The 27320-nt window shown below is 35.3% G+C and overlaps 1 protein-coding gene across 12 annotated transcripts in view; it reads right to left on the bottom strand.

Annotated features, from left to right (window-relative positions):
• Nucleotides 1–27320, bottom strand: part of PCNX1 (pecanex 1) — a 143251-nt gene that overhangs the window by 36743 nt on the left and 79188 nt on the right. For all 12 annotated transcript variants that reach the window (XM_036432620.2, XM_045579178.1, XM_036432604.2 and 9 more), the window contains 10 exons: nt 24811–24843; nt 21730–21901; nt 20948–21058; nt 16369–16460; nt 11040–11149; nt 10700–10805; nt 9055–9147; nt 6426–6576; nt 4230–4371; nt 2736–2913 (listed from right to left, as the gene is read on the bottom strand). In XM_036432620.2, the coding sequence (XP_036288513.1) occupies nt 2736–2913; nt 4230–4371; nt 6426–6576; nt 9055–9147; nt 10700–10805; nt 11040–11149; nt 16369–16460; nt 20948–21058; nt 21730–21901; nt 24811–24843 (1188 nt within the window). The remainder of the gene's footprint in view (nt 1–2735; nt 2914–4229; nt 4372–6425; nt 6577–9054; nt 9148–10699; nt 10806–11039; nt 11150–16368; nt 16461–20947; nt 21059–21729; nt 21902–24810; nt 24844–27320) is intronic.

The following is a 27320-nucleotide window of genomic DNA, read 5'->3' on the forward strand; positions in this document are numbered from 1 at the left end:
TGAAAAACATACTGGATATCTGAAAAATAAAATAAAGCACCCTAAAATGTTTGTCTACCCAGTAGAAAAATGGTATTGACATTATTTGCCATTTGCATAAAAAAGATACATCAACTTCTAAGACATTATATATTTTTAAGTAAAGACAGCTAGCTGATTTATGAAATGTGTTCCATCTGTTCAAAAAATTCTATGCCCACTATTAGCCACTCAATACTAAACAAGCAAAATAACGAAAGATAGAAAATCCATATGTCTGTAAAGCTCAAGTAATGCGTATATATTTTGATTCTAAGATGTTTCCCTCGAATTTTAGTGCTCTGCAAACTGGGTATGTTTTAAATGCAAAGACCAAAGAAATCTAAAAGTGGCCAGGCAGAGGATGAAGTTGTAATACAGTGTCACTGCTTGTTTGCCTAAGAATTCACATGTATATTAAGCATTTGCATGTAATCTCAATTGTTATTGTCAATGGAAACACTTTTAAATCTTATTTAAATTAGGATCTGTTTTGTTGTTGAACATGTCTTCAACACCGAAACAAAATTAGTATACATGCCCAAGATTGCCTCTGCATGGTAGGCAGTGCAAGGCCCAATTCTCCAAACAGATCACAGAATCTTAAAAGCAAGAGGTTCTGATTCCCTCTGTGCCATGATTCATACATCTCGAATGAATCTGTTCAACTTTCAATTTAAAAAAGAATCTGTTTAACTTTCAATTTTCTAACTGCAACCAATTAGAAAATGCAGATGAAGCCTTGCATTCTTTGTCATGGCCCCAAACTATGCTGGTGATTTATGGTAGTAATGTGTTCAGGATGACAGGAAGTAAAAGCAGGATGCATACTATCAAGATGCCATTTATAACTGCTAAAAGCAGTGATTCAGAAAACTGTCCAGAGTCTAAATGTGAAAGAGACTGCACTCTAATTTTGACTCTAATATTGAAGAAAAAAATAATATACAATTACACAGCCAAGTAGTTAGTGGGTAAAAATATTTTTGTATACATTCAGAATAATTTTTTCTTTAAAGGCTATTAAATCAATAGTGCATTTTACAATGGTATCTTAAAAAAATGTACCTAGACCTAACCAGTTTGGCTTAATGGATAGAGCATCGGCTGAAGGGTTCGCTTCCAGTCAAGGACATGTATCTTGGTTGTGGGCACATACCCAGTAGGTGGTATGCAGGAGACAGCTGATTGATATTTCTCTCTTATCAATGTTTCTGACTCTCTATCCCTCCCCCTTCCTCTCTGTAAAAAACAATAAAATATATATATTTTAAAAATCTACCTAAAGAGAACCCTTGGTTATTACTTGCTTATTATATAGCTTGTAAGTTCTCTCAAGTAGCCATATAAAATGTAAACTTCTAAGGACAAATCTTTTTCTGAACAGGGTATGCTCTCAAAAACAATTTGCTTAACAAATGAAAGCATTAAGAAAATCCAAACTAATACAAGTAAATGCAGTGACTCTATTTCAAGGATTATTCAGTTTATATTTTACTGCAATTTTCACTTTTCCCCAACCAATATAAAAAGACACAATGCAATTTCCAATCTAAATATTTAAATTTGTGAGACACCATATGCTTCTTTATACAAACAATTCTCTGATTAACTTTCTGGCTTCCTCCTTTGGTTAACCATGCTCACTAGAAAAGGAAATAAATAATAAAAAATGTATACAAATTAGTGATTGAGCAAATATAATATTGCAATATTTTAGAAGTTATTTAGCTTAATATTTAGCATAATATTTTGAAACTGATCATCACTAAAACCTTGTTCAGATTAATGGTTTCCAATGTGTACTGTTCCCATCCTAGGTCAGATCTCTATCACATCTAAATTACTGTCACAATCTCTTAAGCTGTTCTCCATACCTTCAGGTTCTCTCTTCCCCAATTCATCCCAAATGTGGCTGACCAGGCTAACTTTCCTAAAATGGGGCTTTCATTGTGTTTTGTAGCTGCTCATATGCTTCAGCTCTGTTACCTATCAAATGGGATAATATATGTCAAAGTCCTTTGCATGTGGTCAGCGTTAACATGAAATCTAAGCTCTATTTAACTTACAAATAACCTGACTGCACAACAAACTTCATTTAGAAAAGTAGTGTGGTTCAGCAAAAATGTCCTTGGTATGGTAAGGCAGAAGGGCCAGATTTTACCATCTCATTCATAAAAGGACTAAAAGCACCTCTCTTATGGTGGATAGCAAATTTTAGAACCATTTCGTAAACTTCAGAGCATTCTACAATTGTCCTTATCAAACTAATTTCTGATTGCTCTCACATGGCCTGACTGTTCTGGGTATCCACCCATCTTCAATCAGCTTTCAGGTTATTTTCTCTCTCCATCTATCTAGCAGCCCACAGTCCAGTTCAATTGTTACCATGTCTATTTCTGAAATTATCCCCAAACTACACCCCCCTTTTGGGAGACCCTATATATTTAAATATATATACTTATTGGTGTTTTTCTAATGGTTCCATTTAACTTAACCTTATTTTCTTAGCTATTACAAGAAGTATGTCTTATGGGTCACAATGACTAGCATTATTTAGGAATTCTAATATGCTCCTAAATAACTGGTTAAATGGAGAAAAGTATTACTTAAAAGATAATGTCATGAATAAAATGTAAGGATAATCCTCACTAAGCAGTGCATTACTTGGGGAGGTGCTTTTTACAGAGAGGGCTATTCCTCTAGTGATGAATTACCTTGCTGAAGAGTATGGACATGAAGAAGAGATCCAATAGCATGGTCTCTGAAAATGCTTCATAGTCAATGTTGAAGAAGAGCACAGTGAAGACAACTGTGACATACTGATATGTAGGGCTGCTAAAGGAGGATCGGAGCAACTTCAGACCAGCAATGGTGATCATTAAAGCACCTAGTCTAGAATAAAAAGACAGCACAACTCATCAACCAATGACTGAAAACTCGGGAAAATCTACTAACTTCAGAAAAACCACCATTTTATTTACTAAGCTTACAATATAGATAACAAATTTAAACTTCTAAAAACAATTTATATAGCTAAGCAAATCACATCCAAAAATAAACTACCATAATATTAACTTTTAATAATATGCATTATGACTTTTATCCTCTTATAAATCAGTTTAAGAAACAAGTTAGCAGTATTATAATTCTGATATTTGGTTTTCCAGTCTCTCAACTTTTCTACTGCTTTAACATTAATAGCATTTAGCACATAAAAAAATACATATTAACACTTACCCACCAACAACATATACCTAGTCTAGTGGGTAGGCCAACTACACAGGATGGGGCAAACATAGACTCACAATTGTTCATATGGAAAAAATACAATAATCCTATATAATAAAAGACTAATATACAAATCGTCCCCTCGGGAGTTCAACCAGCAGACTTGGGAGCTCAATCACTCACTATGTACACTGACCACCAGGGGGCAGGGAGGACCATGGCAGGCACCCAGTGGCAGCAGTGGCAGAGCACTGAGGCAGTGAAGGAAGGAGGTGGGGAAGATGGGGAACTTGATTGGTCTGATCACTGACCAGGCCTAGGAACCCTACCCATGCACAAATTTCATGCACCGGGCCTCTAGTTACTAAATAATAATACAAGAATAAACTGCGTTTCACATATAACTATAAATCCACTTTTTCCCCACCTTGTTCTGATTTACAGTTCACAAAAATAACAATTTTCCAAACTTACCATCTAATATTAAAGAATAACATTATTTAATAAGTGTCTTCTCAGCAAGTATCAATCGACAATAATATGTCTGGAGTAGTGAAATGATGTTCAGAAAACATAATTTTGTTCAAGAGCAAAAAAGATGTTCAGAAAAGAAAAGTCATACACAAAATTTCACCTGGACTTTATTTTTAATATATTTTTATTGATATTAGAGAGGAAGGGAGAGGGATAGAGAAATAGAAACATCAATAATGAGAGAATCACTGATCAGCTACAGGCCCCTACTGGGGATCAAGCCCACAACCCGGGCACGTGCCCTTGGCTGGAATGGAACTTGGGACCCTTCAGTCAGCAGGCTGATGCTCTATCCACTGAACGAGTTAGGGCCCGCCTGGATTTTATCTCACAGTGTCTTGCTCCAAAAAGACACTCAATTACTTGTAACTTGATGAATAACTTTAAGATAGTTCTTCTGACTGTCCCCAGTAGTCCAACTTAGATTAGAGGAGTATTATACTTACTCTGTATCCAGTTTTTTTGGACTAGCAATTGTCTCTGCACTGCTACTCAGTTCATTAAGAACAATCAATGGATAGATGATATTCTTCTCCAAAAAAAGAAGCCACACATGAAGTTTCTCAAACCACATTACAGTGGCTGCATCTAATAAGGAAATATAAGTCAAGACCACATCATCTAGTGTATAAAAGCAATCGGATGAGAAAGGAAAATTTTACAACTCAAATTCAGCTCTACTCTAGATAAATTCAGAAATCCAGTACTTCAATCGTCAACTTCTATGACTACTGAAACACATTCAACTTCGCAACTTACACGTGACTTAAATATAGATGAGATTTATTTTAAACTTTAATTCTTAGAACTCTTTCTCACTTATGCCAATAACTTTTAGAGAAAAAGTTACTAAAGTATTAGACTGCCCCTTTATTTTTAAAATCCTAGACATACCTCATAAGACTACATCTCAGAAGATATATGAAAATATGTTTTTTATTCACATATTTTGTACTAGTCACTTTCATTGTCAATAATATTTTTTCAATACTTTAATATTATTTCATTGGACAAAGTATCTAGGATAAACTGAAATATTTAAAATAAAGTTCTCTAGCTATATGAAAACAATGTCACCAGGCTTTAGGACGTTCTCTAATGAATATTTTTCCTTCAGCTGCTAAAATCAGTAGAAGGGGGTAAAAGTCAACGTTGCTAATACTTAGTACCTTCAATAAGTGAAAAATGTTGATTCAAAATTTATAAAAATTTAGAATGTTAAGATAAAAAGTGAAAAAAACAATATGATCAATGATTTACTCTAATGAAAATTGCTGTTTAAAACAAACCAGATATACTTATTTATATATGAAAGCAATACTGATAGTTCATAAAAAAAAAAATTAACATCATTCTGAGTTATTTTCTTGATGGTAAAAATGGATCAGTACAGCCGAGAACGGTTTGGCTCAATAGATAGAGCATCGGCTTGGGGACTGAAGGGTCCCAGGTTCGATTCCGGTCAAGGGCATGTACCTTGGTTGCGGGCATATCCCCAGTAGGGGGTGTGCAAGAGGCAGCTGATCGATGACTCTCTCTCATCAATGTTTCTAACTCTCCATCTCTCTCCCTTCCTCTCTGTACAAAATCAATAAAATAAATATATATTTTTTAAATGGATCAGTACAGATTCTTATACAATTTTATGTCATTTTCCCTTATCTAAAAAGTACACATTTTGTAAAAGATCTGTAGAGTTATCACTGCAATCTATAGACTAGCGTTTATTTCATTCTCTCTCCAGGATGAAACTGGTGATCAAGATGACATGATGCTTGAAGCAATTTTGCTAAAGGCCTAGGAAATTTTCTTTGAGACTATAAAGTCAAGATTGGTATAGAAAGCTTTCAGTTCTCTAAGGAAGTTAACATCTTCAAACAACTGAGGAATTTCCTCTCTGTAGTAAATTACAAACTGAAAAAGAGTTTGAGGAAAAGCATTGGCCTATTTAATTACTAATATGTAATGAGTGACAGAAGTATGAAGGTTTATTATTTCTCTGAAATGATGACTATTACAGGTCATGCATGGGGCCAACAGGACTAAATATTTAAGTCATGAAAGAAAAGTCAGGGTGTCAAGTGGCAAGCACGAACCTTGCCTAGTGGACGGGCCTTCCACCTCTTTTTGAGTCATTTTATACTTTATCCCAAGTCAGAATGAATAATGCAACTACAAAAGTTTTAATTACTTTTCTCCTCATCAACTCTTTTATACCCTTTGTGGTAGGACATAGTGCCTCTGGTGGAAGCAGAAACAAAGACCTTTCTATTCCCTCTAAGTTTTGAGTTAAAATATTTCAAACAGAACCCTTAAAGAAGATTGTGCTGCCTGCACATGGCAAGAAAAATTAAAGGAAAGAGTAGGGACTGGAAAGATAAATCACAGACATGCACAGAAGGTGCATCAATGAAGTCTGTGAAGAACAACTGAGAGAAGGAAGAAGGACCATTTTATTTTGTGGAAATTTGGCTTTGTATCACTAATATTTTACTTAACTAAAATAAAAGCATCCTGCTTTGTTTGACCCTTTACAGCTTCAAAGCCAAAGTGTTACTTGATGATACTATTTAACTTTCATCTGTTAACAGAAAAGAGGAAACCAAGAGAAGTGAAAAGAAGGGTGTTACTGAAATACTCACTTTGAACTTCATATTGGTTGTACTCCACTGTCTTCAGCAGAGGGTGAGAGAAGCAGTGCCACGGCAGCTGTTTTCTGACTTGAGGCAGCACGTAATGGGTTACAAAACCCACGAAGCCAACCAGTGCATACAACACATACTTGAGAGCAGGCTGAAAAACATGGTGGAGAAAATCAAACGTGATTTTGAGACCCACAGGAGAACTTCTCATTTGTTAGTTCAACTTGCCATATGATAATGGAGAACGGAAAAGTCAATTTTAGAATCTAAGATTTAAACATTTGTCTAAGTTAATATTTTTATATCAGGTAGTTTTTCTGATTAAGTCAGCCATAAAAGTCAGTGGCTGTTTATGTATTACAAATATTTTAAATGTGTTCATTACTTTTTTTGGTGTCACACTATCATATACAGCAAGGAGAGGAAGGCTTGGAGTGTACTGCTCACTATTCTAAGAATGGTCTAAGTGACTTGCAGAGCAAGGATTGATTGCATAGTTTTAACTGGCAGAGATGAAGGACACGAGCCAAATAAAACTGTAAGTCTAAGTGAGGAGCAGACTAGGATGAAAAGAAAAGAACCTTTTTTTGTGCCTTCATATGAAGGCACATGGTACAGCATTAGAAGACAGTTCTTATGTATGACTAAACTCACAAAAGAGGAAACCAAGTACATCACCTAAATATTAAAACTGAAATCACATATTTAGAAACTTTAGAACCTCTTGGACTTGAAGAACCCTCCTCCATCTGAGCCCTGAACACCCACTAAACCCGACTTGACTTGTGGTGTTCAAGAATGAGTAGTTCAAATTGGAAGAAAAGAAAAACAGACCAAAATGTTAAATAAAATTAAATCATATAACCTTTGCTTCTGGCCAAATGGAATAATTGAGATTTACTCTCCAAATGACAACCAAAAAGAATAAAATATATGAACCAAATGGTCTGCAATACGCTAGACCTAAGGAAATAAAGAGTGAACCCGCAAAGAGAGGAGAGAGAGAGTCAGTGTCAGGGTTGCCCCAGTTTACTACCTTGAGGGAGTTTCCTGGTTGCAATGCGGGGAGGGGACCCACACGAAGCCTGGTACCCCAAATTGATAGAATGAAACTGGGAGTCTGGAGAGACTAAAACAGCTAGAGGTCACCACAACAAACTATGCACAAAAGAGAAAAATGTGAAGATCTGCAGAGGGTCCCCTTAAGTATTCAGGGGAATGAGCATGAGTGTGTGAGAAAACTCCATGAGAGCAGGGAAAGATTCAGAGGAAAGACCTGGAGAGAACAGCACCTAGCACTCACACAGGGCCAGGCACTGCCTGTTCCCACAGCCAGACTGGAAAAGCTCCGGGTTCTCAGGGCACTGGGCAGAGTCAAAGGGGTGCTACCTCAGGGAGAGGAATATTAGCCTACACTAAAACCAACCCTGGTTTCACTTAACAAATCTTAACACTTTGCGGACGGATCACGAGAATTCCTGCTTCATATTATACACTGTTTTACAAAGTATCGTATTTTTAAAGATATTAACTTGTAAGAACATGTAATAAATAACTTCAAAATGCAATGGGTATTTAATATTATATAAAACATTTTTGTACTCATTCAATAGAAACTTATCTGGCCACTGGGTAAAGCTAGCAATAAAACTACTGGTCTGCAATGTGTTAAAAGCAAGGGCTGAAAGGATTAAACTATTAAGTAACCTAACTACTGAAAAACAAAATTCAAGAAAAGTTCTAGAATATAAAAATATACAATACCAAAAAACTTGGCATCCAATAAAAAATTACCAAACATGCAAAGAATCAGAAAACTATGGCCCATAAAGAGGAAAAATTAATCAAAACCAACCCACAAGTGACAAAAGTTAGATTAGGATAAAAGGACATTCAGAGAGTAAAAACTGAATTTCCTATGTTCAAAAGATTAAGTAGAGGCATGGAAAGAAAAAGACTTAAATGTAAGATGAAAATTATAAATTCTGAGATGAAAAATATACTAGAAGGGATTAATCTGTATTCAAAATAAGTACACATACAAAAAAAGACCAAAATGAACAGAGCATCAGTGACTCACATGGGACAACTTCAAGAGGCCTAAGATGAAGTCAGGAGACAGGGGTGGATGGCGGAAGGCCTGTGCGTGTGCGTGTGCGTGTGCGTGTGCGTGCGTGCGTGCGTGCGTGCGTGTGTGTGTGTGTGTGTGTGTGTGTGTAAGGGGTTGCGGGGACAGTTAGTCAACAAAGCAGAGAGAGGGGAGGACAGAAAGAACATTGGAAGTAACAGAGGCCAAAATTTTTCAAAGTTGATGACAACTGACCATGGAGTCAAGGTAACCCAAGTGAAGAAAACTATGTGAAACTACACCACACCCTGACACCGCGAGGAAGCAGGGATCTCACAAAAGAATGAAGAGCACTGAGAACAGTAATGTGTGGCTGACAGATGAGCAGGAACAACACCTAGACCAGAGCTAAAGGATGAGGTTCTAGACTTGCAGCTGTACTGGAATAAGACTTTGGGGAAATCTCATTTCTGCATTTATGAACTAACATTACAATCAAATCAGAAATGAACCCAAACAAAGTTATTTTCTCCCAACCCAAAGAGCTAAGTGATTCCTTACCTGCAATACTGTAAACACTGTGCTCACATGAATAGCAAAATACAGCACACCAATCACTATGCACACCACTAGGTCAGACTGTAAGCGTTCACTCTGTGAAACAAAACAGAATTGTCAAAACAAAGTAAAGTATTTCCTTCATTTCAAACTAGCAAACTGTTTAGGAAACAATTTTTCACTGATCCTATTTTTTTTTTTTTTTTTTTTTAGCATTTCTATTTCTAAATCTTCATTTCTTCCTTAATTTCTTCCTATTTTGGTTTGACATTGCAATACCAAGGAAATTAAACTTACTCATCACATTATGTACTATATCATAATGTCTTTTATTGAAGCTGCGTATTACTTTCCCCCAACGGACTAAGTTTTATGGGAAAAGGAAATGAGATACTTAAATTACTGTATCATTGACTAGTATAGGGCATATCCTTTTTGGATAACAAAGTTATACTTTCATTAATCTTTTAAAATGTAGAAATCATGTACATGTCCTATTTTACTTAACTGGATTTTGGTTCTTTTAGTGGTTATAGCAAAAACCAGAAACCTCTTGATAGCTCTGGTCATTGACTGACACATAGGTTTACACTATGAAGCAGATTCAGAAGTATTCAGAAGTATTACATTTAATGTTAAGTATCCTTAGCTAACATGGAAACTAAAGTCAGAAAAAAATTGCTTAAATTTTATCTTGAGGCAGTTTTTTTTATTTCTGAAGTTCTCTAAAGAATATGTGAATAGCTCAAGTTCACTGAAGGCAAACACTGTGTTTAATTCAAGACCTATATAGTCAGTCACAACCTAGATGGTTTGGCTCAGTGGATAGAGCATCAGCCTGTGAACTGAAGGGTCTCAGGTTCAATTCTGGTCAAGGGCACATGCCCGGGTTGTGGGTCAATCCCCAGTGTGGGGCATGCAGGAGGCAGCCAAGCCATGGTTCTCTCTCACCATTGATGTTCCTATCTCTCTCTCCCTCTCCTCTCTGAAATCAATAAAAATATATTTTTTTAATAAATAAATAAAATCACAAACAGAAAAAAATCTAAAATAATAACTTAGAAAAAGAATTTTATGTTTTGTTCCAGAAGGCAGATATGAATCTATAAATTTCATTTTTCAAATAAACACTAAAAGAATGCAGGCAACATTAAAATTCATTAAATTAGAAATATATTTACTTATGTATATTAAGTCCAAGTTATTGTTCTCTCCTTCAACCAGGAAAAGATACACACAAACTTTTCAAAATGCCCGAGAAATAAAACACACTAACAGACTAGAGATGACTTACAAGGACACAGTTTTTATCAATACAATTGATAACAAACTCTAATTTATGTTAACATTCATCTTTCAAATGCCAGTTTAAACTGAACAGGATTAAGAATTCTATAAACAATGAAATGACTTAATTTCACCTAATCTAAAAAAGATGTTTGGCATACTGTTCTATGTAGAAACCAAGTTTGAGGATGAGCATTTCTTACATGTTAAAATTGTAATAAAGGCAATCAAAAATGTATAATACATAGAGGTATACATTTTACCCCAATAATTAAAGGGCTTCAAAAAGTGTTCATTAAATAATATGATGACCTATCTAAAATTCAAGGATTTTAAGTGCTTTTAAAAAGTTTAAACTTACAATGGAGTTTCTAAGTTTTTCAGGTAGTGGATCTTTTACTTCAGACAGAGGGTCTTCTGGATTTTTCTCTTCTGTTTTTGGGAAAATCTTAGATTGCATCAAAGAGCTTTATATTTAAAAAAGGGAGAGAGAGAAAATAATTAATATAAAAATACATATATAACCTGACAACCAGTACCTCCAGCAGCAAATAAAGTTCAAGATAAAAAAAAACAAGTGATCCAAGTATACTTAATCATTAGCAAATGATATATTCTGAAAAAATTTAGCATTCTATAACTAATCAGAAATGCCCATTTATTTAAATTTCTTCAACTCAATAATAACCGATTTCACTTACAAAAGTACAGATGGATCACTGCTTTGTCGGCTGAGATGATAGGATACTGCCACTAACAAACCACAGAAAACGGAGAAAAGTACTGGAATATGCTGGCCATCCCAAGAATCCTGTTGGGAGATAAAATGTGATAGAATAATATACTTCTAATTTACGATACATCATATAATCCTGTAGGTCAGTATTTTAGAGAAAGGTAACTAAATTCAACAAAAACTTCTAAACTATATTATTAATTTCATTTTATTCCCAACAAATATAGATTTATTACTTTCAGATGAGCTAGAACTTAGCTGCTAGCTTATCTTCAGATTTCTTTTGGTGCTAAAGCTAAATTTATACACTAGGAATGATACATTTGCTTCTGACACATGCTACTGTCAATCTCTTTCAGATTTAAAGTAAAATTAAGCTTACAGTAAACTATGTTCTCCATTTTGAAGAATAAAAAACTTGCTGTAGTAAATTTTTTATTATAACAACAACAGAGTAGGAAAAGGCAACACATAATATCACAGGCAAAAGAAAACATTAACATCTGATGAGCTGCTTTCTTGATGTCTTGGTTCATATGATATGCTTTATATATCCCAAAGGCATTCAGTGTTGCCTGAACAAATAAACTGCATATGCTCAGAAATAAATAACACAAAGGCTAGCTTTTAAAGGCCAACCAAGCATGTGTAAGTGATATGTCTGTACTGCTCACTGTAATCACTGGATTTCACTAGCATGGTATCTGGCATAGAGTAAAAAATAATAATTTTTTTCAAAAAAGCACAAAGGAAAGATCCTTTTTTGGCATACTGCCTACCTTTAGAAAACAAAAACAAAAGCAGAAAAAAGAAAGAAAATGTAACACACATGCACACACACACTCACAATGGAATATTATTCTGCCTTAAACTGCCTTTTTAACGGCAACTTCCAAATTATGACTGACTCAGATTTAAAACTTCTGTGCTAGGAGACGTTAGAGGTGCTCTTGGGAGAAGCATGGATTTGGATCAATTGTCATTTGCAACAACATGGATGAAACTGGAGGGCATGAGCCAGAGAGAGAAAGACAAATAATACTGCATGGTGTCACTTGCATGTGGAATATTTTTTAAAAAGTTGAACTTAAAGAAACAGAATAGAAAAGTGATTTCCAGGGACTGGGAGAAGGGGAAATAGGAAGAGGTTAGTAAAAAGGTATAAACTTTCAGTTAGTTGAATAAGATCTGATGATCTAATATATAATACGGTGATTATAACTGAAAACACAGAAATTCGCTAAGTGAGTAGAACTTAAATGTTCTCACACACACAAAAAAAGGTAAATATGGGGGAGAATCCAAGATGGCTGCACAGGTAAACACATAGCTGCAGCCGCACACAACAATTTCAATAAAATACAACTAAAATACAAAATGGACATTACCCAGAACTACAGGAAAGTCGACTGACTGGAAATTCTACAACGAGAAGCAAGGAGAAAACCAGAAGGAAGCGTGGAGGAGCTGTAAAAGCCTAAGGTATGGAGAGCAAGATATCGCAAACATACTGAAAGAAATAGTGACAGAAAACTTCCCCCACCTGGTGAAAGAATTAGACTTATAAGTCCAGGAAGCGCACAGAATTCCAAACAAAAGGAATCCAAAGAGGACCACACCAAGACACATCATAATTAAAATTCCAAGAGCAAAAGACAAAGAGAGAATATTAAAAGCAGCAAGAGCAAAGCAGGTAGTTACCTATAAAGGAGCACCTATACAATTGTCAGCTGACTTCTCAACAGAAACTATGCAGGCCAGACGGGAATGGCAAGAAATATTCAAGGTGATGAATAGTAAGAACCTACAGCCAAAGATTATCTATCCAGCAAAGGTATCACTCAGAATCAAAGGCCAGATAAAGAGCTTCACTAATAAAAAAAAGCTAAAGGAGTTCATCACCACCAAACCAGAATTATATGAATTGCTGAAGGGGGTTCTTTCAGAAGAGAAAGAAGATAAAGATAAAAATTATGAACAACAAATACGTAACTATCAACAAGTGAATCTAAAAACCAAGGAAATTAAAAAAAAATTTGATGAACAATATTAACTGTTGAATATAATAGAATCAGAGGTATGGAAGGGGAGTGAACTGACGATTCTTGGGGAAAAGGGGAGAGGGGGATGTGGGAAGAGACTGAACATAAACTGTGCACCTATGGATGAGGACAATGGGGGGTGGGGAAAGGGCAGAGGGTGGGGTGGGAACCTGGTGGAGGACAGCAATGGAGGGGGGAGGGAAAGGAACATTTGTAATAATATGAACAATAAAAATTTATTTAAAAAAAAAAGGTAAATATGTGAGGTGATGGCTGGGTTAAATGGATGAGGGAAATCTTTTCATATATATATATATATATATATATATATATATATATATATATATATACACACACACATAAAATCATCCTGTTGTATACTTGAAATACCTTACAATTTTATTTATCAATTATACTTCAATAAAGTTTGAAAACAAACAAATATCTCTTGGAAATCATTCCATATTAGCATACAAAAATCTGTTTTATTCTTTATTTGTGATTGGATAATTGTATGGCTATTCCATTGTATGGCTATACTATAACCATTCACAAATAACAAATACTAGTTATTTCCAACTTTTTGCTGTTACAAACAATACTCTAATAAAATTCTTGCACATAATCTTTATTCATGTACATAACTAAATCTGCAGATTAGTTTTATTATAATGGGTGACGTATAAAACTAAAATGGTCTAATGCTGTGGTCAGCAAACTGCGACTCGCAAGCCAAATGCGGCTCTTTGGCCCTTTGAGTGTGGCTCTTCCACAAAATATCACGGCCTGGGAGAGTCTATTTTGAAGAAATGGCATTAGAAGAAGTTTAAGTTTTAAAAATTTGGCTCTCCAAAGAAATTTCAATCATTGTACTGTTGATATTTGGCTCTGTTGACTAATGAGTTTGCCGACCACTGGTCTACTGCAAAAGCCATGTATAAGAAAGAAGGCAAAAACATCCTCCAAAAACTTATCCTCCTACCTATCTGAGGACACAGTGTTCTTAGCTGGCAATTTTACAATTGCTGTTCTTCTGTTAAATAATTAAACAGGCCTTTGTAAACTAGGCATAAAAAAACTTACACTTTTCAACAGTAACTTCCAAAAAATGACTTAACAAAATGACTCACAACAGATCTAAAACCTCTGTACTAGGAAGCTTTCCAGGTGCACACGGGAGAAGCATGGATTCGGATCAACTGTCTCCAGTTCCTTCCTGGGTTTCGTTCTACCAAATATCTCCCTCTCTACTTGACTATCCCCCCTTCCCTTTTAAATGCAATTAAGATTCAGATCTTTTTAAAAAATCAAAAACCAGAAAACAACCCCTAAGCATATGCACAAGTTTCCCAACTATATTCTAGAAAGAGAAGAATACATTTGATTAATATCCATTCAAACCTAAGTTTATATTAATCTAGCTTCTTCAGCCAAATGACCAATATTCTATTTACTGGAAATATCAATAAAACTCCAATGCTCAAAACTGGCATTTCCCAGGGTTCTATCCTCACCCACTTTCTCTTGTCAGTCTATATTAGTAGTTTTATTCTTATTCTTGATTTAATTGCATTGATGAATTCCAAATCTACTAACCACTACCTCAAACTTCTCTACATATAACTTTCTACTACATATCTCTAGATACCCCCTAAATGTCACAAATAAGCATGTCCAAATTTAAACCACCACCTCCTCACTAAATGCCAAGATTTCTAATTTTGTGCATTAGTATCACTAACCAACAGGCTGTGTAAGCCAGACCCTACACAAAAGTCACTGGGAGCCTATTCTGGCTCTTCTCTATCCAGAGTCCCTAATCATTGTCAATTAAGTCCCTCATAATTTCAGGATTGCAACCCAAGGGTCCTCCTATTTCTGATCCTTCCTGCTTCTATTTCCATCTCCTTCACACTGGGGACTAAGTAGTCTTCCTAAAACACAATGTTGATTATTTCCTTGCCATACCTCAAACATGTTAATGGTCTTCCATCTCCACCCCAACATGTTTAAGGTAAGAGATATTTTACAAGCTAACCATTCCCTTTCCTTTCCAGCCTGGCTGAAGGCCATCTGTCCTCATATACCCAAACCTCCAGAAAGTCCAAATTACTCACTGTTTCCTATACACAACACACCTTTTTACAACTCCATGGCTCTTCATCCTTTGTTTCAATTAACTAATTCCTATTTGTCCTTCAAATTGTGGTTAAATTATCTTTAATCCCTTTAGGTTGGACAAGGCAATAATCACTATGCCCATCAGACTCTGTTTTCATAGCCTTCATCACCCTCTAATGAAAGTGTTTGTTGACTTGTTAATCACAGCAACATATAAGCCACTCATAAGCAGGAAATGGTGTCTGGTATAGCACTGGGCACACACTAAGCATTCCATAAATCAGAGGGAGGGGGGGACATTTTCTCTGCCAAGGGCCACCATATGGATATTTATAACATCATTTGCGGGCCATACAAAATTATCAACTTAAAAATAAACCTGCTATATTTGGTCAAACATTTAATTAGCTCACCCCTAAGGCCTTGGCAGGGCCAGATCAAATGATTTCACAGGCCTTATACAGCCCGTGGGCCAGATGCTCTCCACCCCTGCCTTAAAGGCTACTGAAGAAAAGAAGCAAGGAAAAATGCTGTGAGTCACTTTTCAGTTCTTTGAACCCTATTATTCTCTGATTGTCTTGCACTAATCATAAAAAATAATAATAATACCAGGGCTTAAGGGTTATTAGAAATTTAAATTTTTTAACTTACAATTTGGTGACAATCTTTTAAAAACAGAACTAATAAGTCTCATCCAGATTCTTCTAAACCAATAATAATATTAGATTTCAGTGAAATAATTTGCTAGAATGTATCTTAAATTGCAGTCTTTGAACTTGTTCTCATAAGTTTTATGAAGTCTTGATATAACGGGAGTTGCATATATCCTTAACTAGAAATCTAAAATTACCTTCATATACTGTTATTACCATATCCACCTACATCTCAGACCTGCCTAAGTTTGAATAATGTATTTCTAATAATAACCTCTAATTATTGCATAGAAAAGGATTTTCTTTTAATAAGGGTTAATTATGAAATTGTTTTCAAAGTAAATGAGAATAATGTTCAAAATGATCATGAAAATTAATGCTAAAGTGCACTGGGGGGAAAAATCATTAATCCATTGGAAACATTCTTATTATAGAAAAATAACCTTAAAGACAAAACACAATACAACCTATTACTTACCTTTAAAGCGCCATAACACAACCCATACAGCAGGGCCACCGCCACAATGCTACAGATGAAGCTGTAGAGTGCTGCAAGCAGGCTGGTAGTGGCTAGATAGAAAAGAGGGAGAGGGGAAGAAGGAGATTAATGCTCTCTAAACATTTATTGGGGGGGGGGGGGGGAAGACAAATCTGAAAAGGACACTAAAAAGTATTTAAAATGGTATATTATAATTAAATCTATTTATTTGATTTTTAAAAATTCAGTTACTTCATCCTTTCAAAGGATTTTGAAATAACAAATATTTACTATCCACAATTTTTTATTTAAAATATATTCATCTTGGAAATAATGAATACTTATACATAGCAAAGACATTTGTGCCTATATTATGCTTCAAGATTATCTTAGGAAAACCAAGTGGTGGCATAGGTATGTGCTGCATCTCACAACAACATCACAAAAATACAACTAAAAGACAAAACGACTATCACCCAGAACTACGGGAAAGCTGGCTGGTAGAAGTTCTATAACTAGAAGGAAAGAAAAAAGCGCACTGCGACCAGATAGGAGGTTCCGAGGCATGAAAAAGCAGAGGTACAGAGGCACAAGAATTGGGCTGGCAACTGGGTGCAGTGCTTTTTTCCAATTGGAAGGGAGATACAAGCTCCCGACCGCTCTGAACTCCAGTTTCTGGTGAGACTCTAGGAACCCAGAGTCCTATGGGGAGAAACTGCATTGTCTGGCATCAGGTCAGAGAGTGAAGGTGGCTTTCTCCCAGAGGTGCTTGCAGGAATCACTGTTTACTGTGCTGGGGCGCGGGGCGCAGGGACCCGGGGATGCAGATCGCAGAGATGGCTGACTGGAAGCCATCACTGTTTGCTATACCCTAGTGTAGGGGTGTCAAACTCAATCAGAGAAGGGGCCAAAATCTAAAATCCAGCCTAAATCGCGGGCCAAATGGTTTACTGAACAGTCATAAACTGTCATTGTGATGGAAACGCAGCGGAGTGCAGTGATGACAGCGCGGTGCGGGCCACATTGCAAGGCCTGGCGGGACGGATTTGGCCCGCGGGCCTTGTGTTTGACACATGTGCCCTAGTGATTCCCTGATACCCTGACACACCCAATTTACAAGCCCACCCAAACTGTGCGCAGCAGCATTTGCATGTGAATGGCCTGCCCTTTCCAGTTTAACCTAACAAATTGCAGCTGGGTCAGAGAGCTCCAAAACTTTCAAACCCCAAACAAAGAGGAGAAATATGCAGATCTCGCCTTAGCTCCTGCTGGGTAGCCTCAGACAATAGCTGACTTGCACCTCCTGGGAGATCCAGGAGCTAGTGTACCTAGTGGTCAGTGTGAGATGACACCAGATTTCAACTCCTCACATCCATAAGTGACATACTCAAAAGGCAGATTCAGTGAGCACAAAAGCCTTACTAAAGCAAGTCCTGCTCCATAAGGGTGTCTCCAGCACAGCAGTTCTTCCATTATAGACACAGCTGATCTTCACAGCCAATTGGCCTGGAGATCAATTCCTCCCAGTGTACCAACAGCAATCAAGGCTTAACTACAACAAGACTGTGCACCTAGCCCACAAAGGGGTGTACCAAGAGTGTCCACCTCAGGTGATTGGTGGGCTGAGCCACTGAGCCCTATAGATCACCTACCTCACAAAGCTACTCCATCAACATAAGGAAGCAGCCAAAATGAGGAGACAAAGAAACATGAAATGAATGAAAGAAATGGAGGAAAGCAAACTACTGGATATAGAGTTCAAAACCACAGTTATAAGGTTACTCAGAATCTTCTTGAAACCACCAAGAAACTTAGTGAGACCTTCAAGGATCTTAATGAGAATGCCAAAAAAAATGTAAAAGAACCAGTCAGAAATTAAGCATACACTGTCTGAAATAAAGAATAATATACAGAAATCCAACAGTAGACTAGAGGAGTCCAAGACTCAAACCAAAGATATGAAATATGAGGAGGCAAAAAACAGAAAAACGAAAAAGAATAAAAAAATATGAAGATAGCCCAGCCAGTGTGGCTCAGCGATTGAGTGTTGACCTAAGAACTGGGAGATCACGGTTCGATTCCCGGTCAGGGCACATGCCCGGGTTGCAGGCTCGATCTGCAGTAGGGGACGTGCAGGGGGCAGCCCATCCATGATTCTCTCATCATTGATGTTTCTCTCTCTCTCTTCCACTCTAAAATTAATTTAAAAAAACCAAACATTTAAAAATAAAATGAAGACAGTGTAAGGAGCCTTGGGACAACTTCAAGCATGCCAACATCCAAATTATGGGGGTGACAGAAGAAGAGAGAGAGTAAAATATTGAAAACCTATTAGAAGAAATAATGTCAGAAAATTTCCCTATCTGGTGAAAGAAATAGACTTACAAGTCCAGGAAGCATACAGAATCCAAACAAAAGGAATCTAAAGAGGACCATACCAAGACACAATATAATTAAAATGCCAAGAGCAAAAGACAAAGAGAGAATCTTGAAAGCAGCAAGAGAAAAACAGTTAATTACAAAAGAGTACTCATATGACTGTCAGCTGATTTCTCAACAGAAACTATGCAGGCTAGAAGGGAGTGGCAAGAAATATTCAAAGTGATGAACAGCAAGAACCTACAACCAAGATTACAAAGCTATCATTTAGAATTGGAGGTCAGATAAAGAGCTTCACAGGCAAGAAAAAGCTAAAAGATTCATCACCACCAAACCAGGATTATATGAAATGCTGAAAGGTTTCTTTAAGAGGAGGAAGAAGAAGAAAAAGGTAAAGATAAAAATTATGAACAAAGTGACAACAAATACATATCTATAAACAAGTAAATCTAAAAATCAAGGGAATAAAAAATCTTATGAACAGAATAAACTGGTGAATTTATTAGAATCTGGGGAATGAAAAAGGAGTGGACTGATGATTCTCAGAGGGAAGAAGGCGTGGGGGGTGCAGGAAGAGATTGGACAAAAATCTTACACCTATGGATGAGGACAGTGGCGGGAGGGTTAGGACATGGGTGGGGGTGGGGGTAATCAGGTGGAGGGAGTTATGGGGGGGGAAAGAGGAACATCTGTAATAATCTGAAATGAATATATATATATATATATATATATATATATATTTTTTTTTTTTTTTGTAAAGCATGTATCTTATTGTATTTACAAAAGTATGGGGAAATGAAGCTTGCTGAGGCTGGAAAAGGAACTGGAGATATACTAAGTATTCACTGAAAGATATTGGTCTATGTAAATAGAACCTGTGCTACCCAGAGAAGTAAACTGTATTCCCACGTGTTTGTTAATTCTCACAAAAAAAGAACAGATCTGACTACTAACAATAACAACAAAAAACAGATCCAATGGGATTATAAATTTTAAGGAAAAGGTGATGGTTAAAATAGCTAGCCTTTATTTTTAACATATGGATAACAGATTTTCTTTAATAGTAATTTAATATGGTTACAGAAAAAAAAATTCATTAGGAGATATTAAAAAAATAGCACCTTGCACAAGTCTTTAAATCACATTATGTCAAAGCCCACTGTTATAAATGACCTACACTAGACCCTCGCCACCATATTTAGATTAATATAGCACCTATAACAGTCCTTCAATACTGAAACTGTCTTCTATCCATTAAGCTATGTTGAAGACCAGCGCAGTCTTAATTCACGTCTCTTTCAAAATTTTTTCAAAACATTAAAAATAATCTAGATTCATAGCAACATAGAAAAGACTTGGTTTCTATTTAAAATTTAAGTCATAATGTCAGCAGTGATCATTTCAATGCATATATTTGGAATATAAATGAGGACTGAAATGTGAAGTATGAAGAGAAATGGATTATAAAGTTACCATAATTTATTTTCCTTTTATTATTTCTCTATTGCAAACATATTTTTTTTTAACAAAACTTTAAATGGTTCAAGTCAAATAAGAGTATATTTTAACCAAAGTGGTTGACCACAGGGTTATTTTTAAATTATGCAAACCATCTCTATTCCATTTTAATAACAGGTCTTATTCTGAAAATGAAGTACACATATAATAGGAAAATATATTTCTAAGTATGTCAGTTCATGTTCACACATTCTACTCTAAAAACTGAGGTATTTCTAAAAAGCTTATTTAGTAAAATGCTTTTACTAAAAGTATCCTGGTTTTGGTGTCTCCATTTTAAAGGAAAACAATTCACTAAAACCAAATACATAGACACACCAAATGCATACACCAATTCAAAATCCAACTACAATGCCATGTATCAGAACTTAATTTGGGATAGATGACCTTTTATAAATATTTCATAAGTCTACACAGGTTCCATGTAAACGAACTATAACTTAACTACTTCTTATAAATCAATTCCATTATTCCTGAATCTTTCACTAAAGTATCAGACTTGATTGCTCTTTCCTATTTATAAATTAATTCCTGCTCAGTCTTCAATTATTAAATAAGTTTATTTTTCTTTCTAATTTCAATTTTAAAATGAAAAATTTTTAAAGCAATTTTATTTTCAGTTTATTACTTAACCTGTAAAAGGAATACTGTTAACTGTAAATTTTTTTGAGAAAGTACTCACCATTACCACCAAAGATATGAATATCCAATTGTTCACAAAGGTACATTACAAATGTATTCACCTGAGGCAGGAGACCAACGAAAAATACTATTGGGAAACAGAGTGTAAACACTATAGAAGGAAAGAAAAGCATGTTAAAAATAATATACCTCATCTATCGTTTTGTTCATTTAAGATCAGAAAAGGAAGAAATCTAAATATAAACTACAAGCAAATTTTAAAAGATATCACTTTACATTATTTCTCTCTACATAATTGCTTGGGTATTCAAAATAATCTTTTCAATTATAACAGCTTTTAAAATTGTTTCAACCATTTTCACACAGCAGGAACCTGAGGTACAGAAGCCAAAGGAAGCCTTTCACATCTCCTCTGAGAACAGAATTACTATATCTGTTCATCATTAACTTTTTTCATCCATAATACTCCTATAGTTCTCTATTCCTCACAGAGAGGATTACAACATACAACAAAACAAGCCTATTAAAAGTACTTTAAGCCCTATTTGAGTGGCTCAATGATTGAGTGACAACCGATGAACCAGGAGGTCACAGTTCAATTCCAGGTCAGGGCACATGTGTAGGCTCAATCCCCAGTGGGAGGGGGCGTGCAGGAAGCAGCTGATCAATGATTCTCTCTCTCCCTCTCTGAAATAAATTTTAAAAATATATTAAAAACAAACAAACTACTACTTTCATCTATACAATTAATCTTTTTATCAGTAAACTGTTTGTGTACAAATAAATTAATGTTAAGATCTGAGATACTTTAAAAAGACTCACCTATAACTAAATCCCTGGCTGATAGAAGCACCAGTGGATTGGTAAAAGTTATTCCATATAATTTGAACTTGGTGGTAGTAAGGTTTCTGCTTCCATAATCCAAGAGCCAAATAAGACCACAACATAAACAGAAATAAACTGGTCTACTGTAGGCAATGATACGATTATGACCCTGAAAATGGTATTAGAAAACAAGTTAGTTCAGATAACTTTAAGAGTCACAACTAGCTATTGAGATTTTTGATGGCTTCTATTTTAGGGTAGAAGTTTCCATATGGAAACTGTTGCAAAAAGGAATTACAACTATGGAAAGGAGGAAGAACTAAATAAACCCTGTGACACTGGATTCAATTACAGGTATCAGTATAAGCTCATCACTTTTGATATGTATATAAACAGATATAAGAATAGGTGTGTGTGTGTTTGTCTGTTCAAAGTTGACCCTTGAATTATTAGGGACACTGACCCTGCCCCTAACAGTTGAAAATCTACATATAATTTTTTACTCCTCAAAAATGTATCAATAACTACTAATGCCTACCTACTATTGACTGGAAGCCTTACCAATAACATAAATAGTTGATTGACATATATTATATATGTTATATGTATTATACACTAAATTCTTATAATAAAATAAGTTAGAGAAAAGAAAATGTTATTTAAAAATAATTGGGAATCAAAAAATACATTTACAGTATTTATTAAAAACAATCTATGTATAAATGGATCCATGCAGTTCAAACTGGTATTGTTCAAGGGTCAACTGTATATATATACATATATATGTATGTACATATGTATATACATACATATTATTTCCCAGTTTTAGCCAATGAGAGGGCCAAGAAGCAATGACATTCTGGTAATATACATTACTACCATCCAGATCTCAGTTTATAAATATCATTACTCAGTAAAAAGAACCAGTGCTCCATGGAGAAAAGGCTGGTTTCAGGCGATGGTAGATAAAGTATAAGGTGAGCTTGGAACATAGTGTTATGCAAAAAAAAAAAAAAAAAAAAAGAAGGAAATACTTAAAAGATTGATAAGGATATGTCAAAAGTATACAGACGGCAGCTTGATGGACTCCCAAATAACCAAGTCAGAAATAATTTGAACATCACAATAAATAATGAGTTGCATCATAGAGTCCATGGAATAAGAATCTATGAATATGCACCAATACAAAAAACAAAGACAAAGGGAAAGTTATTCCTTACTTACTGTGATGGTTCAGATATTAAAAACAAGTCTGAGGGGCAACTGGACATATATAATCTCAAAATATCTCCCTAAGGATATTTATTAACTACAACAGAAAAACAGTAACAGTAGAGTAGTGGTTCTCAAGAAAGTGGGAGGGGATTTGGACCCTCGGGATATTCGCAATGTTCCTTGTCACAATTAGGGTGAGGATACTACTGACATCTAGTGGGTAGAGATCAGAGATAAAGCTAAGAATCGTATAATGCACAGGTCAGCACCCTTATCTACAACAAAAACCATCCAGGCCAAAATGTTACTACTGCAGAGGTTAAAAAACCCTGCAGACTCTAACTATCCTTAGCCAAACAATGAAAATTAACAGCACCAAGCAAAGGATAAATGGACATCATGTGCTTCCTCAAGTGATACACTGAGAACATGACTGTTGAGTGTTCCTACCCAAAGCACAGCCCGTATCTAATTAAGAAGAAACATCAGACAAACTCGGACTGAGGGATGGTCTAAAATAACGGGCCTATACCCATCACAAATGCCACTATCATGAAAGACAAAAGAATTGCTCCAGATTAGAGCAGGCTAAAAAAAACAAATGCATAATCAGGGACTTTTTTTTTTTTATTGCCAAATGAAAAATAGGAAGCACCTAAGTAAGAACTGTGGCTCAGAAAATAGTATTGTATCAATATTAATGTCCCAATTTTGATAAGTATATTTAATTAATGTAAAGAATTGCCTTTGTTTCTAGAAATTATAGACTGACATATTTAGAGGTATACGGGCATCGTGTCCACAATTCACTCTCAAACAGTTTAGAAATTGTGTGTGTGTGTGTGTGAGAGAGAGAGAGAGGAGAGAGAGAGAGAGAGAGAGAGAGAGAGAGAGAGAGAGAGAGAGAGTGTGTGTGTGTGTGTGTGTGTGTGTGTGTGTGTGTGTGTGTGTGTAGGGAGAGAGAGAGGAAAACAAGAAAGGAAATAATCAAATATGGTAAAATGTTTACACAGGGACCTGGGTGAATAGCATCAGGAATTCTTTGTACAATCTTTGCACATTTTCCCTAAGTTTGAAATCATGTAAAAATGAAAACTTCAATACTTTCATATATCATTACACTTCAAAAGCATTCTTAAGAAACAATAAGCAAGTAGTTGAAAGAATGTCAGGTGCCTCTGTGTTTTGTTTTGCTCATCTAGGCTGAGTAAGTGTCTCAGGGTAAAAGCAACTATATTCAAGAAAAAAGGCATCATCATCAACTGTTCTCGGAGTCTAATTTTGAACTACTTTAAAGAGAATGCTCTCAGTCTAAATATTCAATAAATATTTCAGGGTGAGACCTAAAGCTGAATCATGCTTTAAAATAGTGCTAGGGAGCTAATACTTTTGTCTTAAGTCATAAAGTGAATAACAATACTTTTAATCTCCTTTGTGTCTATAGGTCTAAACACCAGATCAATGTATTTTTTTTTATTCTTGCTCCTAGTGATTACTGAAACAATATAATGTAAAGTTTTTCTTACTTTAAAATTCTATTTTTCAATATTTACTCATGATTTATTGTTCAAAAGTTATTAAATGCAGGTTATCAAATAATCATGAGTTTATACGAACCATGTTTACCTAGTTGACAGACTGTAAAAAATGAATTATTATGCTATTTTTCTATCAAGATTTAGAGTCCACAATTACAATGGCATTTTATTTCATGCTAATAAGTCACCTTCATTTCTAAGAGTGTGTCAAAACTTAAATTAGAATTTAGAAACATAAATCTTTATTCAATCTGACATATGACCCCCAAAAAGGTTTGATGAATGTTGAAGAACTACGAATAACAGGCATATGAGAGTGACTTACATGTCTGGGGGAAGAAGAATCTGGCTGAACACTCTAAAAATGAAATAGAAAGAGAGATTATCCTATAATTATCCTATAATCCTGGTAATTTTACAAGCAACTTTCAAATGCCTAAAATAATTTCAGTAAATATTCCACAGGTAAGAAATGACCCACATTAATTGTACTGAAACATCAACAGAAGATAAAACATCATCTCCGGACAGTGGTGTTTGGTATTAAAAACACCTCAAATCTTTCCAGACTCTTAAACTTATAGTTAATTAGCCATTTGCATCCAGTTAAACGGTTTGGACATAACATATGGTGGATAGGTCTATCCTACTGCTTGCCTCAATACTACAAATAAGTATATTATGGCAGAATGCTTTCTTTTTTTTCTTAAGTCTTACTATTTTTCTATTATAGTTTACTTTCAATATTATTTTGTACTGCTTTCAGGTATACAGCATAGTGGTTAATCATATACTTAGGTAGAATGTTCTCTTATGTAGCATTATTTCTTTCAGGAAATTCACAGAACATGGGTTATCTTATAAAAAGAATTCTAGTTCTGCCCATAAATTCCACATTTACTAAATAATTCAATAGTATTTGTATTAAATACATTATCTGCATTTTCATACAAAAATCATTAAATAAGTTAGGCAATATCTTTGCAAGAGATTTAACAATGTTCCATAAAAATGTTTAATAGGTATTATTACTTCCCAAATCATGACTTTTCTTTCCAATAACAAAACCAACAATTTCACTAAGATGGTCTTTCACCATCCTACATTTCCAGGTTGGACCATGCCTACTGAGTTAGGCATGTGGCTCTTGGCAGATGAGGCATTCTTTCTTTCTTTCTTTTATATATATATATGAGATAAGGCATTCTTTCTTTCTTTTTATATATATATATGTTTATATCATATATATATGAGGAAGAAAGAGGGAGAGAGAGACAGAAACATAAAAGATGTCAGAGAATCATTGATCAGTTGCCTCCTGCATGCCCTATACTGGGGCTTGAGCCTGCAACCCAGGCATGTGCTCTTGACAGGAATCGAACCCGGGGACCTCCCAGTCCACAGAACGATGCTCTATCCACTGAGCCAAACCAGCCAGGGCTGAGGCATTCTTTCAATTCCAACATCTATCCTTTAAAGCTTCTCTTCAGGCCTTTCTTATATCTGTTTATGACATTGCTATTCTTCTAGTTAACTAATTTAAAAAATCTGTCATATTGTACCTTTTCCATGTCTAACCATATTAACTAACAGCAGCAGTCAGAATGAATGGGACAGGAAACATTGGAACCAGGGAATTAATTTAAATGGTTTAAGACAACAAAGGAATGAATTAAGGTTGTTGAAATGGAAAGCAAGAACAAAGGCCAGTTACCATAAGATCCCCACATTTAATCAAAGTAACCTGGAAGGAGTAGAGGCTCTAAGATTTTGAGTTGGTATACTATTGTCAAAAGCAAAGGAATTGGGAAAGGAAAATATTTATCAGAAGATGATGATGTGTTATTTTTAAATGTGCCAAATGCCTGATAAATATATAAGATTAAAGCTTGTGAGAAAGGTGAAGACTTTGAGATATAAAAATGGGCATAATACATATATAGGCACAACAAATAAAGTAATAAAACAGTATGATTACACTGCAAGGAATTGCAAACTGGGAAAGAGAGCAAAAGAAAACCCTAAAGAATTCTCATAAATTAAGAAGTAGTCAAAAGAACAAAGAGCGGCTTCCAGTCAAGATAGCAGCATAGCCTGGCTGGTGTGCTCAGTGGTTAAGCATCCACCTATGAACCAGGAGGTCATGGTTCAATTCCCAGTGAGAGCACATGCCCAAGTTGTGGGCTCTCTCCTCGGTGGGCTCTATTCTCGTCACTGATGTTTTTAGTTCTTTCTCCCTCTCCCTTCCTCTCTAAAATCAACACAAATATATTAAATAAAATAAAGTCACAGACAATAATGAAGAGAATGTAAAAATAGAAGACAGTATTCATAGATGTTAAGTGAGCACTTATAGAGAATGAAGCCTAAGAAAAGGACATAAATTTGGCAATTTGAGATTATTTGCAACCACAAAGACTGTAATTTTAGTACTGCAATAAGGAAAAAGTATGGATGAGTCCTGAAGAAATGAAGTAGTTGACATGGTGGCTTATTCAGTCAGATGCCTATCAATAACATCTGGACAGCTGATGGTATAAACAGAACTAAACAAATAGTTTTCAAGATGGGAGAGTGTTCTTCATGTTAGCATATGTCAGGCAAATAACCAATATAAGCAAGAATATTTACTGATTATGAAAGAAAGGAAACAGTCCATGTTAACCGTCCACAGATTTTGCATAGAAGGTAAAAAAATGTGGTATTTGATTCTCCCACTTTGGGAAGCTTAAAATTGATCCACTTTGACCTTATAGAGCCACTATTAAAACAGCAGCGAAAGGATGCCACTCTTCTCTTTCCAATGTCCCAAAGGAACATATACACTAGTTTTGA

Source organism: Pipistrellus kuhlii, unplaced genomic scaffold, assembly GCF_014108245.1.
Source record: "Pipistrellus kuhlii isolate mPipKuh1 unplaced genomic scaffold, mPipKuh1.p scaffold_m20_p_1, whole genome shotgun sequence".
NCBI classification, from domain to species: Eukaryota; Metazoa; Chordata; class Mammalia; order Chiroptera; family Vespertilionidae; genus Pipistrellus; species Pipistrellus kuhlii.